At 44.6% G+C, this 16015-nt stretch overlaps 1 protein-coding gene across 1 annotated transcript; it reads left to right on the top strand.

The window, feature by feature from the left end:
- Nucleotides 1–4954: 4954 nt before the first annotated feature.
- On the top strand, nt 4955–15281 carry slc7a14b (solute carrier family 7 member 14b). Its single transcript, XM_031285187.2, has 7 exons — nt 4955–5307; nt 6312–6548; nt 6912–7129; nt 7223–7369; nt 8162–8370; nt 10001–10785; nt 14832–15281. Exons 1-7 carry the CDS (start codon nt 5007–5009, stop codon nt 15194–15196), a joined length of 2262 nt encoding a protein of 753 aa, XP_031141047.2. The 5' UTR covers nt 4955–5006; the 3' UTR covers nt 15197–15281.
- Nucleotides 15282–16015: the final 734 nt, after the last annotated feature.

Raw genomic sequence — 16015 nt, 5'->3', positions numbered from 1 at the left:
TCGATAATCAATCAGTCAGAGGACCCAATAAAAGTCTGTTCCCCAGCAGCCTAAATCCAGCTCGACGGCCTCCCAGACTTGTGATAAATAATGCTCCAGAATAAACTGGTCCAACTCTTAGAGCCAGAGCTGCAAACTGGATCTGATTATCAGGGCTCAAACTGACTCGATCAAAGCTTCGCCATATCTGGAAGTCGTGATTTTGTGATGATAAAACTGGAATATGGCACAGTGAATTAAGTTGTATATAATTTCTCAAAAAGGCAAAGATGTGTATGTGCTCAAGTGAGATCTCGGCTTTAACCTTTGACTGTTGAAACAGGACGAGATGTTAATGTAGAAGAGGAGAAACAGATCTGTCCCATGTGTTGTTTGAATGATATAGAAAATGAGTTCCACTTTGTTTTCTACTGTCTACTGATTTTTTTCGTTTCGTAAGATAAAAGCAGAGATTGATTTGGTAAATATGGATGATGCTCAAAGACTGAGATGGCTGTTAACATGTGAAACATATACATGAGCCAGTTATCTTGAGAAAGTCTGGAAGAAGAGGAAAAAAGCTCTCTATCGATGATCTGTAGATGAGGATTTGTTGTTTGTATATAGTGTGTGTGTGTGTGTGTGTGTGTGTGTGTGTGTATGTATATATATATATATATATCTCTATCACATCATCACATCCCCTTCACCATACCTAGAGATTGGCATGGGGTACTTTCCATAAAATCATCTCTCAATGCAAATCAGACCAACTATTAGGTTAACTGACATAAAACCATGCCAATCTCTAGGTATGGTGAAGGGTATGTGATGATGTGGGGGTATGGTGAAGGGGATGTGATGATGTGGGGGTATGGTGAAGGGTATGTGATGATGTGGGGGTATGGTGAAGGGGATGTGATGATGTGGGGGCCAAGGGAACTTTATCAGGATGCATAGTATCCTGGATCCATGAAATAACTGGCCTTTCAAAATAAAAATCTGCCTGCCTCTATGGGAATTTAACATAGGGGTGTACTGACTTATGCCCCCTGTATTTTAAGGAAGAACATTTATTTATTTACGATACATTATTCATTCACAAAGAAAATTGGTGTCCTTAAAGGTTGGATTTTTCCTCGTTTTTTCAATTAAGGCATTAAGATCAATTTCCTAAAGATGATTTTTTTATTCCTCTTTTTAGTCAACTTTAGCATGGGTGTCCTAATTTGTTCACATGACTGTATATCGTATATACTTCATGTATTTCTCCGAATGATTTGTATATGTGACCGGAAGACGTTTACTAAATAAGTTTGTGGTGTCTTGTAATCCCATGTGGGATGGGCCAAATGTTTGGCATGACACAGAAATAAAATTAAACTAACTACCTAACTAACATATGAAGCAAAGAACCGACATTTAGCTCTGGCTGAGAGGGATTCCCTGTTTCTCCTCAAAGCATCCTGTAAAGCAGCTCGGTGCAGACAGCTGCCTGGTGTCTTGTTACTCCTTGTTTTCGACCATCGTGTTACCATGTCTGCAGGTGTAATCCGAGTCTGTGCGTCAGATTACAACAGCAGATAACAGCCGCGATATATAACACATACGGACGGACACAAACCTCCCAGTGTGCACACGTTGGAGAGGTTACATTTGGTCTTTTAGTTTGTGTTTCAGTGCGCAGAAGATTTGGATCATCCACCTCGCTTTAAAATGTTTGAGTGACAGGAGGATGACTCCAGCAGAACTATTAAAATGTGAATTTGGTTTGGAGCATGTTGGACAGGCAAAATGATCTCAGAAGGTAAACACACGAGCTGATAACAGTTCAGAATCTTTTTTGGGGCCCACAAACTTCTAACACTAAGTCTGCGTTACAAACTGGAGGTGTGAGGTTTGAAAGATCAAGCAGAGAGGATCTAATGAAAGATGCTTGAATTGCATTCTGGGAAATGTAGGATCCAGTGGGTTTTTTTTAGAGCTGTGGTTCCTCTAATCTCTTTTTAAACCCATTATCCCTTTTAAATTGCTTTTAAATAACAGAACCAGGTTTTTTAAGGAGTTTAAGTGGTTTTCTACATCGATGGACCCCTTGTGCCCGTCCCGTCCCCCCGCCCCCCCCCCCCCCATCACAGACGCTATGTTTAGCTCAAACCTAACCTTAACCTAACCCTAAAACCAATTCTGAACCCTCAAACAGGCCTTTAGCCTATAGTAGTGAGGAATTGCCAAAATGTCCTCACTTTACAAAAATGTCCTCAATCAGTAGGTCTAAAACTCAAATGGGTCCCCACAAAGATCAATGTGCACACACACACACACACACACACACACACACCTGGTCATTTCCCAGCTCTGCATACAAAGAGTACAGAAATGTCACTTATGGCAGCTGCAGCACAAAGTTAACCCACGCACGCACGCACACACACACACACACACACACACACACACACACACACACACACACACACACACACACACACACACACACAGCTGCCCAGCCACAGGTGTTGAATAATGTATCTGCCTGGTCCGGTCTGAAGGATTAACGCTGTCGTCTCCTCTCGTCGTCATTTCCCGCAGGTCTGCAGAGGACGTGGACTCCACCGACCCTTCGTCAGGAAAACACACAACCAGTGAGTGAGTGTGTTACCTGTCTGCTCAGGTGTGCTTCTTTAACCTGTGTGTTGGCTGTTTCTGTCAGCGTCTGTTTACACCGCTGTCTGTGCTCCTCACTCTCCTAAACCCAACCCTTTTGATTTGGATTTGTGTTTTAGTTCAGGTGGTGATTAAAGTGTGCAGCAGTCATTTCAGATGTTTAGAAATTGGTTCAGGTGTGTATGCTGTTCACTTTGAGCTTTCCACAGTCGTACCTTTTCGTTGTGAAAGTGGATCCTCGGTGGATTCATTAATGTTTCAGAGAGGGAGTCTCGCTCCAGTGAGAGAAGAGAACAGCTGATGGTATCCCATCATCAGCTGCTGGGTCACATCATCAGGGTCGGACAGCCGTAGCTGGCACATTTTGGCCTTTATGATTGCATCGTTTATTCATTGAAAAGTTGATTAAAAATCTGGTTTTCTAAACGAATACTACAGTTTACTACAGAAACACTACAGTTTATACATGCACTGGTCAACTGTCCTTTCTGGTAGGAAAATAACTAAATGCACTTGCTCAAGAACTTTACTAAGGTACAGTTTTGAGGTAGTTTGGTTAACTTAATTACTTCCATTTTAAAACTTTTCAAAGTTTGGGCGCTTGGGTACCTCACCTGGGAGAGCACGCGCCCATTTAAAGAGGTTCAGTCCTCGACGCAGCGGCTGCGGGTTCGATTTGGACCTGCGGTCCTTTGCTGCATGTTATTCCCCCTCTCTCTCTCCCCTTTCATGTCTAACCTGTCCTGTCACAAATAAAGGCATAAATGCCAAAATAAAAAAAGAATAATTCCATCATAATCTTTCAGCATATTGTAACTCAAGATGTCTGAAAGAAAACTAGACAACTAACGATTGTTATCACTGTCGATTAATCTGGCGATTCATTTTCTGGATGAATGGATTAGTTGTTTGGTCTCTAAAATGTCAGAAATTGGTGAAAAATGTGGATCAATGTTTCCCAAAAAGCCAGAGATGACGTCGTCAGATGTCTTGTTCTGTCCACAATTCAAAGATATTCAGTTTACTGTCACAGAGGAGAGAAGAAACCAGGAAATAGTCACATTTAACAAGCTGCAATCAAGTTTTACCCTTTTTTTCTATTATAAAAATGACTCAAACCGATTAATCAATTATCAAAATAGTTGGCGATTAATTTAGCCCTCCTTGTTGTCCTCGGTCAAATTTGACCCGTTTTCAAAGTTTCTATATCAGAAATATGGGTTTCTTTTAACCAAATTACCCAAAAATAACATGGATGGTTCCCTACAATGCTCTTCGCATGTAAAATGAATGATCACTTTTTTTCAATTTGATTTAGCATTTGAAAAAAAAAGACTGAAATGGTTTCAAAACAGTATATCTAAACTAAAGCAAACAAAAAACTTGGAAAAAGGCAACAAAAATGTCAAAAAAGTGTTCATTTTCTATTTTGACAAGTTGCATAGTAGACAGTAAGACAACACAAGGGTTAGTTGACAACTAATCAATGAATCTTTGCACCTCTAGTAACAGCTTTACTGTTCTTACTTCTGTAACTTTTTATTTTTATATATATATAATATAAATATTTTTATTGCATTTTTTTCAAAACACAGAACAGCTCAGACACGACAAGAAGGGAAAAAAACAGCATGATGAGGGCACGTGGATACAGTAAATAGAAAATTATTATGAAAGTAAGAATGAATAACATTTTCCATCCAGCCTCCCCCCTCTCAGCATTCTGCAACAAGGCAAAGCAGTATCCAGATGACAATCAATACAGAGCATATAAACATAGCAAGGCTACAAGGAGCTCGTCAGATAGTGGGCACTTAAAACCAAGTCTCAAAGAAAGGCTAGGCTGATCTAGGAAATCCACGAAGCAAGGAGGATGACATCGTGGGCCCAATATGCTGCAAGTAAGGGTCCCAGACCTTATAAAAGGCATCTATTTTGGAGTGAAGCATGCACATGATGTATTCACTGGGAATGCAGTCCATAACAATGTTGTGCCATGATTGATTTGTTGGAGCAGCAGGTCTGATCCAGAAGAGCAGAATGTTCTTTCTAGCAGCAAAAGTCAGTATATTGAAAAGTTTCCGGTGCTTACTATCAGTGATCCGACCCTCCGGGAGACCAAGTATCAGACACAAAGGGTCCATCCGACTTCTGTAACTTTTAAGTCCACAACTGTATATACAAAAATGTCATTGTGTCATTGATACTTTTACTAAAGTAAATGATCTGAATTCTTCTTTTCACAGAGTCTATGTCCTCCTCTGGATCTGTGGCTTTTGAGAGAATGAAAGAATGAAAGAGGGATTGACAGAGAGAAGGTAGAAGCAGTCACAAACATAAACAGGCGATAAACAGGTGCGGTGATGGCGGCGTGGCTGGCCCGGGTGTCTCCGGGCGACGCCTGGTACAACATGTACTCGCGCCTGCTGCGGACCAAACCTGTGGGCTCCATGGCTTCCGGCTCGGACGACCTCACCGAGCTCGGGGAGGGGTCGGTGGCCGGGCTCGCCAAGGTCCTGACCACCGTGGACCTGGTGTCGCTCGGGGTGGGCAGCTGTGTTGGCACGGGGATGTATGTGGTCGCTGGGCTGGTTGCCAAGGCGATGGCTGGGCCGGGCGTCATCCTGTCTTTTATCATCGCAGCGGTGGCGTCCATACTGTCAGGTGAGGCAACAGAACACTAAAAGTCATCAACAACCCTTCCCAGTTGTAACTGAGAGTGGGTCTGGGGAAGGTGCATTCACAGCCCATTTCCAAAGGGGCGTCACCAACGGACGCCGCTCAAACGCCTCTGGGCGCAATTGGATAGTCCTTCAACCAATCAGAGCGATGATCCGGAAGACGTAGCAGCGACAGCAGCATCAACGGGTTGCTGCGCTTCGGTGGCCGTCATGTTGAATGTAAACAAAAAGCTGCTTGGTCGCTTCTCTATCGTCATCGTGTAAAGCCCGCCTCAACGGTTGTGATTGGTGTAAAGCCCGCCTCAGCGGTTGTGATTGGTGTACAGCCCGCCTCAACGGTTGTGATTGGTGTACAGCCCGCCTCAACGGTTGTGATTGGTGTAAAGCCCGCCTCAACGGTTGTGATTGGTGTACAGCCCGCCTCAACGGTTGTGATTGGTGTACAGCCCGCCTCAACGGTTGTGATTGGTGTACAGCCCGCCTCAACGGTTGTGATTGGTGTAAAGCCCGCCTCAACGGTTTTGATTGGTGTACAGCCCGCCTCAACGGTTGTGATTGGTGTAAAGCCCGCCTCAACGGTTGTGATTGGTGTAAAGCCCGCCTCAACGGTTGTGATTGGTGCCTTGATTTGGAAAAATTGGAAATGGTCGTGAATGGGCTCTTGGCCAGACTGACTTGCAGAGCAAATCTCAAATTTGCCGGAAGTTCGTCAGGGTTTTCCCAGGCTAGCTCACTGTAGTTTTTATCAAACAAACAGGAGGAAATCGTGCATTTGTTGGGGACTATTTTTAGCATTTAGTACTCTAGCGAGTATTTGTGGCTGCAGGATTGTGGGATTGAGTCAAAATAGTTTATGTGTTAATGGTGATGAAGGAACATGTCAGCCAGTGCAACAGTGTGGCTCACTGACATGTTTTTATAGTTTTTTTTGGGCAGTCTACTCTGATCTTACAGACGTTTACTGTCTCATTGTATTTCTGCCGTCAGGTGTGTGCTACGCAGAGTTTGGTGTCCGCGTCCCGAAGACGACCGGCTCGGCCTACACCTACAGCTACGTGACAGTCGGGGAGTTTGTGGCGTTTTTCATCGGCTGGAATCTGATCCTGGAGTATCTGATCGGCACAGCGGCGGGGGCGTCAGCTCTCAGCAGCATGTTCGACTCTCTGGCCAATCACAGCATCAGTAACTACATGATAACACACCTGGGCACGCTCAGAGGACTCGGTCAGTACCATCCGTACGTGTGTCATTTCTCAGCACATTAAGAGCAAATTAAAAACTTTCAAATAGTAAAAGCAACCAATTGTCAACCCTACAATATCGCCACAATATTGATGTTGTATTTTCTAAGGAAGAACTGAATGTCCACAACATCCAAATACGTTTGCAAGTTTAATATTATAGTTAGGATATTACAGTTAGGATACCACAATTGATATTGAGGTATTTGGTCAAAAATATCGTGATATTAGATTTTTTTTCCATATCCCTCAGCTCTAGGAAGCCCTTCCTATCATATTGATCTTTCATGTGGATGAAATATTTCTATAATACATGCTGCTGTGTCTGTGTGTCTGTTTGTCTCAGGTAAAGGTGAGGACACGTACCCTGACCTGCTGGCCCTGTTCATCGCCCTGCTGGTCACAGTGATCGTTGCTCTCGGCGTGCGGAACTCCGTGGTCTTCAACAACGTCCTCAACGCGGTCAACCTGGTGGTGTGGGTCTTCATGATCATCGCCGGACTCTTCTTCCTCTCCGCCAGCAACTGGGAGGGCGGAAACTTCCTGCCCTACGGATGGTCAGGGGTGAGATCATCCACCACGTGGTGTTTTAGTTACTTGTTCAAATTCACCAAAAAAAATTAATAAAATAAGTGATCTCTTGTCGCCTGTCGTCAGGTTATGCAAGGTGCAGCGACGTGCTTCTACGCCTTCATCGGCTTTGACATCATCGCGACGACAGGAGAGGAGGCAAAGAACCCAAACACGTCCATCCCGTACGCCATCACCGCCTCGCTGGTCACCTGCCTCACTGCATACGTGTCGGTCAGTGTCGGGCATCGGATGGATGGATGGATGGATGGATGATTCAAGGTCCCAGTAGCTTAAAGACATCACACGCAACATACATCATAAACAGGACGATAAAATACTAAAGAAATAATCCACATGAATGTACTAAGGGATGTATAAGCATGGGAGTCTTGCAGTGACAGGGCAGGGACTGACCCTGTGGTTCAGTCTGCATGGTGAGGTGCTCTATGAGAGTGGGTGTCATGGTGGTAGTGCAAATAAGTCCAATAGTGCAATGATAAAGTCTAGAGACCAGCATTAAATATGGGCATTATAGGGGAATAAATTAGACAGTAGGATAGATGGAACATGATGGAAACAAGTCACAAAATCTCCTCATCGAATAGATTACGTCGAGCATTAACTATAATATCTTCGCTTCCAATGGCCACAGCAGATTTCTATATTCTTGGATTCAAGCTTCAGTTAATCCTAGATTTGTGCCCATTTTGGAAAATGTACAGTATAAGTTGTTTTGCTAAAACATTCCTCTGAACTTTGTCAGAATTGCAAGATTTGTTAATAAAAAATTGAAAGGAAATAGAAAGCTGTGCATTACTGAGAATGAACTTTCATCTGAGATTTCTCGTGAAATGCAATTCAAAATAAAATAATATATAATAAATATAATAAAATTATTATATTAAAATAAAAATAATAAAATAAAGAAATGTGGCAATTTTTTTGCAAAAGAATTGCGACATTTGGGTGTCCTTTCCTTTTAATCCAGGAGCCCTGATGTTGTTGAACCTTTCCCGTGTACAGGTGAGCGTGATTCTGACTCTCATGGTTCCCTACGACCTCATCGATGGCTCGGCTCCTCTCATGGAGATGTTCGCCGTACATGGCTTCCTGTGGGGGAAATACACCGTGGCCGTGGGCTCCATAGCCGGGCTCACCGTCTCTCTGCTGGGCTCTTTGTTCCCCATGCCTAGAGTCATCTACGCCATGTCCCGGGACGGCCTGCTGTTCAGGTGAGGAGGCGCCAAACACTGCTAAGATGAGGGCTCTGGTTGCAGGCTTAGTCTGTATCGACGACGTTTAATTTAAGGGATAGTTCCGGTGCTACTGGATGTCCGTCACCTTCGGCTTTCTTGGTGTTGGCATTCTAAACTCCGGTCGATTTGGGGAAACATCCTCCGAGCTAAAACCGACAATCAAATTATATTTATCTTTTTTTCGACAGCCGTTTTATTTCCAAGGCTCGCCTCCCTACGTGCACATTTTCCACCAAAACAAGTTCCTTCCCGAGTAGAGCTGAGCGATATGGAGAAAATCAAATATCATGATATTTTTGACCAAATACATTGATGTCGATATTGCGAAGATATTGTAGTGTTGACTATTGGTGCTTTCACAAAATATTTACACAATGAGATTTTTGATAAATAATCATCAGTAATGTAGATATAATGACTAAGTGGGTAAAGGCAAATAATAGAACAGTTATAACAGTCTGGTAAGTTCAGAAAATGACATCACTTTACTGTAATGCAGCCTTTAAAACCAGGAAAAGACAACACACGTGTCATATCACGATTTTACGATATCCACAATTTAAGACCATATCTAGCTTCATATATCGATGTCGATATAATATCGATATATTGCCCAGCCCCATTCCCGAGGCTATTTTGCAGCGGCACTGTGGCTCCGTCCGGCGCTTAACACCGGCCAAGGCGATTGTGATTGGTTTAGTCTATGTCCACGACGTTTCATATCTGGGATTGCTCTGTTGCTGCCTTAAATTCCGCCGGATGTCCATCTTTTCGGCCGGATGTCACCGTCCTCTTCCTTTGTGTTGGCGTTCTAACCTCCGGTGGATTTGTGAGGACTATGGTTAACTGCTCCTCAGATCTCTGCAGGGTAAATCCAGACAGATAGCTAGACTATCTGTCCAATCTGAGTTTTCTGTCGCACGACTAAAACTACTTTTGAACGTACACATGTTCCACCAAAACAAGTTCCTTCCCGAGGCTATTTTGCAATCGCAAAAATCTTAAAAAATGCGATGGAATATGCGGGATATTTATGCAATTTTATGCGATGAAATTGCGTGAACTTGCAAAAACTGCGGTCTCATCATGTCTTCATCGTGGGTTTTGCAGCTTTTCGATGATGTTCACGTCGCGTAATTACGCCACTTCATAACGTTTCCATGGCAACGGGAAAATGGCTGCTCTTGTGTGAAGTAAACGCAACATTTTTCAACTTTCTGCTAAGATATATGTGACTTTTTTGCAATGAAAATGCGGGGATTATGAAATCATGCAAGCCCTGCATATTTTGCGTGGAAATCGGCAATTTATGCGGCGAAAGTGCGGCGTATTTGAAAAAATGCGGCCCCCGCGGATATATTTTCGGACTATATATATATATATATATATATATATATATATATGCGCGCCCGCTCTAGCAACTGAACTAACCCGGCCACACGATTGTGATTGGTTTAAAGAAATGCCACTAAACCAGAGCACGTTTTTCTCCCATCCAGGAATGCTGTGTGGACTAGACAGACCCTCCTCTACAGCGCTGTGGAGGAGGAAGGTCTGGCAATGCGGGACTAGTTCCGGGCTAACTCTGTGATTAATGTGTCTGCAGGTTCCTGTCTCACGTGTCTGCATTCACACACACTCCCACGGTGGCGTGCGTGGTGTCAGGCTGCTTCGCTGCCCTCCTGGCTCTGCTGGTGAGCCTGCGGGACCTGATTGAGATGATGTCCATCGGCACCCTGCTGGCCTACACTCTGGTCAGCGTGTGCGTGCTCCTGCTGCGCTACCAGCCGGACGAAGAGACCGACACACACCAGTTCATCTCCGGGGAGGACGAGGACGGCCTGAAGCACCATGACGACGGGGCGGCGCCCACCAAAGACGACCAGATCCTGATCGGAGGCTCAGACGCTGACGGGTCAGCGTCCTACCACGCAGGCGGGACGGAAGGAGAAGGGGATGACTCTGATTTCCACACAGGCCACGCCTCGCTGCTGAAAAGGCTTCTGGGAGGTCACTTCTACACCCTGCGGCTGCGGCTGGGATTGCCCGACGCGTCGGCCCGGCCCACCCCTGCCACCGGCCGCATAGTGACCCGATCCACCCTCCTCTTCTTCCTCACGTCCTTCTTCCTCTGGTCCACCGTTATATTTGGCGTTGAGCAGGGAGGCGGCGCCGGCGCGGTGTTCTCAGGCCTCACGGCCACGCTGATGGCCGGTTCCTTGGCGAAGCTTTTGATCACGATTCTTCAGCAGCCACAGAGTGCGAGGAAGCTGCCCTACATGGCCCCCTGTGTGCCCTTTGTACCCGCGGCGGCCATATTGGTCAACAGCTACCTCATGCTTAAACTGTCGTCACTCACCTGGGCCCGGTTCACCATCTGGTGCTTCGTAGGTGAGATGAAACATCCATTTTCTATATTGGAACTTCAGAGTGCATTTTAAAGGTACACTGTGTAGTGTTTGTAGTAAGTAAGTATTTTATTAGCTAAAATCAATGTCTTCACTCATAAATATGTCCTCATTGGTGTAAAATGACCTCTGCCAATGATCTGACTTATCCTCGTAAGTGAAGAATTTCTTATCTGTATTTACATCGGACGGGCAAGTCCAAGGAGGCTTCCATGTCCTTTTGAAAAACTCTAATGGCTGAGAGGAACATAGAGCACTAGAGTACCTGTCTAGCTAATCCACAACGCGTTTTCGTTCAGAGCCAGCGTCACGTGACTGAAACCAGCTGAGACGGAGAAGGAGATCAGTGAGAGGCGCTTGTCACCGCCTCGGCAACATTTGAAAGCCTGCGCTGCATTTTAGTTCATATTGGAGGATCGTACTTATGCCGAGCCACAGGAGAAGGAATCCTCGTCGCCAAAAAAAAAGTGAAAGTTGGAAGACATGTCGTCATAGCTTCTTGGTACGTAACGGCTACCGTAGCTGCAACACGCATTTGAAAAAGCGAGGCGCTAGAGAGCACTATTCGTTTGAATGCAAAATACAATTTCACCGCTAGATGGGAGAAATTCCTACACAGTGTACCTTTAACAAAAGAAGAAATAGAGGCGAGTTACGTATCCTGCATTTTAATATAACTGAATTATAATTGCCGTAGACTATATCCACGACGTTCCACTTCCAGGATTGCTCCGTTGCTGACGGAAATTCCGCAGGATGTCCCTCTTTTTGGCAGGATGTCCGTCCCCTTCCTCTGTCTCTGTGTTGGCGTTCTATGGTTAACTGCTCCTCAGATCTCTGCAGGGTAAATCCAGACAGCTAGCTAGACTATCTGTCCAATCTGAGTTTTCTGTTGCACGACTAAAACTACTTCTGAACGTCCACGTTCCACCAAAACAAGTTCCTTCCCGAGGCTATTTAGCAGAGGCACCGTGGCTCCGTCCGGAGCTTAGCCCCGCCCAAGACGATTGTGATTGGTTTAAAGAAATGCCAATAAACCAGAGCATGTTTTTCTCCTATCCCAGAATGCTGTGTGGACTAACCAGACCTTCATACGCAGCGCTGTGGAGGAAGGTCTGGCAAAGCCAGACTATAATTGCGGTTAAACTTTGGACCAGTACCTTCTTTAACAGACATCTAGCCATTTCCTGTTATTTCCATTTCCAAGTATTTCCTGTTGCTTTTGTATAAATACATTTATTTGTCCCTTTATTATTGTTTCCAGCTGAATTTAATTCACTCAGGCACATTTAGTTACTTTAGAAATTACCAGATTTTAAGAAAACTTGTAATACCAAAAATAATTGTCTCAATGTAAGTAATCAGCTGGGGAGGTTTCATAGTGATATCTGTTAGTTAAATGTTTAATCCTACTCACAAATCCACTTAGAAGAGGCACAAACGTCTGTTTTGGCCTTTGGCTTCAGTTCAAGAGTATTACTGCTGTTTGTTTTTTTAGTTTCTGTTTATCATATAGGCTCCTCTGTGCTTTTAGTTCTCCTTCCTGCTGGTTTTTGCACAGTCAGCACAGTTCGAGACACCAAACTGAAGCCGGCTTTGTGTCGAGGAAAATGCAAACAAGGGTTAGAAAGTGTAAAACTGTACGTAGCTCTGGCTCATCCTCTTTCATTTTGTCGAGGTACAGCAGAGAGAAGAACATACTGTTAGAGCTGCAACAATAACTTGATCGACAGAAAAATAATCGCCAAATAATTTGATAATCGTTCAACTGATTTTTTTAATGCAAAGATGGCAGAAAATGCCATTTTTAGCCTCTCAAATAGAGAGACTTCCAGATCTTTTCTGTTTTATATCACATTAAACTGAATATATTTAGGGATAAGACTGACAAAACAAGACATTTAAAGACATCACCTCTGACTTTTTCACCATTTTCTGACATTTTATAGACCAAAATCAAAATCGATTAATGGTAAAAATAATTAGAGATGGTCCGATCATAGGGCGCCCGGATAGCTCAGTTGGTATAGCGGGCGCACATATATAGAGGTTCACTCCTCGATGCAGTGGGCCCGGGTTTGACTCCGACCTGCGGCCCTTTGCTGTATGTCATTCCCCCCCTCTCTCTCCCCTTTCATTTCTTCACCTCTCTTGTCAATAAAGGCCTAAAAATGGCCAAAATGAATCATAAAAAACAAAAGAGATGGTCCGATCTTTTGCTTCCCAATATGGATACCTGAACTTGTGCCGATATCGAGTACCGATCCGATACCAGCGAATCATACATTTTACTATGTTTTAACTAGTCTTGCATTGCCAGACCTTCCTCCACAGCGCTGCAAAGGAGGGTCTGGCTAGTCCACACAGTATTCCTGGATGGGAGAAAAACGTGCTCTGGTTTATTATTTCTTTAAACCAATCACAATCGTCTTGGGTGGCGCTAAGCCCCGGACGGAGCCACGGGCAACCGGCCGAAGAGAGCGACATCCGGCGTAATTTCCACCGCCAGTGGAGCATCACCAAAGTGGAACATCGTGGATATAGACTATGTTTTAACAGCTGTGTACTACTATCCGTGTATGGAGGGTGATATGATTGCTATCTTTGTTGTTCGGCTTGACTCGAGTTCAACTCTTTGTGAAACATGAACAAACACAAACATTGAATGCCATAGAGCTTTATTTTATTATCCAGTTTGACAGCGAGTCATAACGGAAAAAGATAAAAAATAAACTTCTTTAAAGGTACACTGTGTAGGAATTTCTCCCATCTAGCTCTCTAGCACCTCGCTTTTTCAAATGCGTGTTGCAACTACGGTAGCCGTTACGTACCAAGAAGCTTTGACGACATGTCTGCCAATTTTCACTTTTTTGGTGACGAGGATTCCTTCTCCTGTGGCTCGGCATAAGTACTATCCTCCATTATGAACTTAAGGGCAGTGACAAGCGCCTCTCACTGATCTCCTTCTCCGTTTCAGCTGGTTTCAGTCACGTGACGCTGGCTCTGAACAAAAACGCGTTGTGGATTAGCTAGACAGGTAGGCTAGTCCTCTATGTTCCTCTCAGCCATTATAGGTTTTCAAAACGACATGGAAGCCTCCTTGGACTTGCCCGTCCAATTTAAATACAGATAAGAAATTCTTCGCTTACGAGGATAAGTCAGATCATTGGCAGAGGTCATTTTACACCAATGAGGACATATTATGAATGAAGACATTGACTTTAGCTAATAAAATACTTCAAACACTACACAGTGTACCTTTAAAGTAGATTTTCTTCAGGTCTAAGTTACGTGGTATTGGATCGGTGCATACACTCCAGTACTTGCCAATACCGATACCAGCATTTAGGCGCTACTAGTATCGAAACATCTCTAAAAGTAATTGGGGAGATTAATCACTAATGAAAATAATCGTTAGTTGCAGCCCTACATGGGTAAAGGTTACATCCAGACTTTGTTGGATGTGCAGTTAGTTGACCGATGACGAAGTCAAGGGAAGAGTTTCCCACCTTCTGGACAACGTGACATCATGACTTTGCGTAAACATACACGCCACTTTCTAAAGCCAAGTGGCGTGTTATCTGTACGCATTTTGAGCTATCCGCGTGTATGTCTACGCTGTATACAGCGGACGGATTGGGTTTAGGAAAAGAACAACGGGACGGTTGGGTTTAGGAAACGTGACACGCGGGACGCGATCCCCGGTCTCCTGGGTGAAAGTCCTGTGTTTGACCCATCCTCCACCCCGGCCAACGTCCCTATGCGGATTTTCGCCCTTTCATACTACTCGCTATGACGTAAATTGACACGCAATCGCAAGGTAATGTAAGTTAGTGGAGGCCAAACGGCGTTGATAAACACGCTAAAAAGTGAGTATGCGTCTTGATAACACGCCAAAATGGCATACAAATTGGCGTGTCATACATACGCCACTTATGGAGGTCAGTCTGTTCTGGAAGTGATGAGCAGCTGGACAGTTTCTCTTTCTGCTGTCTTTTTGTTTAACCGCCGCCGTGTGTCCGTCCTCAGGTCTGTTGATCTACGGTTGCTACGGCGTGTGGCACAGCACGCTGGAGCTGAACGCCCGGGAGCAGCAGGCGCACGCCAGCTCCTACCAACGCTACGACGACCACCTGGACGACGACACCTTCTCCCCCGACGATAACGGTTACCCAGAGGAACAGGAGGAGAAACCCTACCAGGGCTGGTCTGCCCCGGAGGAGAGGGGATACAACCACCAGGAGAACCAGGACGACGGCCCAGATGGAGAGCAGCATCCGGGCCAGTGTGAGGATAACGGTGAGCAGTCTGGATACCAGTCTGGACCAGGAGGCCCGTCTGCGAGCAGAGGCCGAGGAAGGACCAATCAAGGTTTTGATGAAGAGGAGGACTGAAACCATCTGGAACTTTAAGACTGAAAGTGCTGCTTATATGAAACATGGAACCAAATATTCCCCAAGACGCGCAAAGTAGAGCTTAGATCGGGCCCAAAAAATCAAGCCTGACCCTACCCGAGCCCGTGCCCGACACATTAACTGTAATTATAAGCCCGAGCCTGATTTAAACCTGACATTTTTTTAATACGTGGGCCGTTATAACTGACGTTCTCAACTACAATTTGAACTTAGTTCATTCGAAGTTTGAACTTACAGAAATCTGTTTAGAATTATCTTAATGAATAATGCACCAAGGACGAAGCATGTAAACTGCTGTTTGTTTATTCAGACTGGAACGGATCGCAAATGGATCCGAATGAAGAAACGTAAAAAAAAAAAACTCGACCTTAGCTGCTCCCTCAGCCGAATAGTGTGGTTAACAGATCAAGGCAGCAACATAATCAAAGCCCTGGAACCATATAGGAGACTTTCTTGTCTCGATCACCTAATTAATACTGTCCTTCGGCACGGTCTGCATGCTGACGCACTTGCCCGCACTTCCCAGAGCTACAAGAGAAGCTGGAGAGACAGAGCTTTCTCCCCACCCAATTATGCTAATAAAGTAATGAAAAAAAAAAAAAACACAAATGCTTGATCAAGGGTCCCGGCCCGAGGATAGTGGCGGAAAATATCGGCCAAGTTCGGGCTCGGGCAGAGAATCTAAACTCTAACGCAAAGTCACATCATAAGGATTTATTTTGATATTTTCCTAGTAAACCCCTTCTGGGGTCCAGCCCAGAATGTTTTATAAAAAAGCCTCGAATATTTGTGTTGGTA

This window comes from Sander lucioperca, chromosome 14, assembly GCF_008315115.2.
Source record: "Sander lucioperca isolate FBNREF2018 chromosome 14, SLUC_FBN_1.2, whole genome shotgun sequence".
Taxonomy (NCBI): Eukaryota; Metazoa; Chordata; class Actinopteri; order Perciformes; family Percidae; genus Sander; species Sander lucioperca.
Note: the sequence above shows the minus strand (reverse complement) of the source record. Positions and strands in the feature narration are given on the sequence as shown.

What these genes read in the sequence shown, in the direction of transcription:
- slc7a14b (XM_031285187.2), top strand. Translation starts at nt 5,007, where the DNA reads ATGGCGGCGTGGCTGGCCCGGGTGTCTCCGGGCGACGCCTGGTACAAC. An exon ending in TGCCCTACGGATGGTCAGGG is followed by an intron (nt 7,130 to 7,222) that starts GTGAGATCATCC and finishes GCCTGTCGTCAG; the next exon opens with GTTATGCAAGGTGCAGCGAC. An exon ending in CACCATCTGGTGCTTCGTAG is followed by an intron (nt 10,786 to 14,831) that starts GTGAGATGAAAC and finishes GTCCGTCCTCAG; the next exon opens with GTCTGTTGATCTACGGTTGC.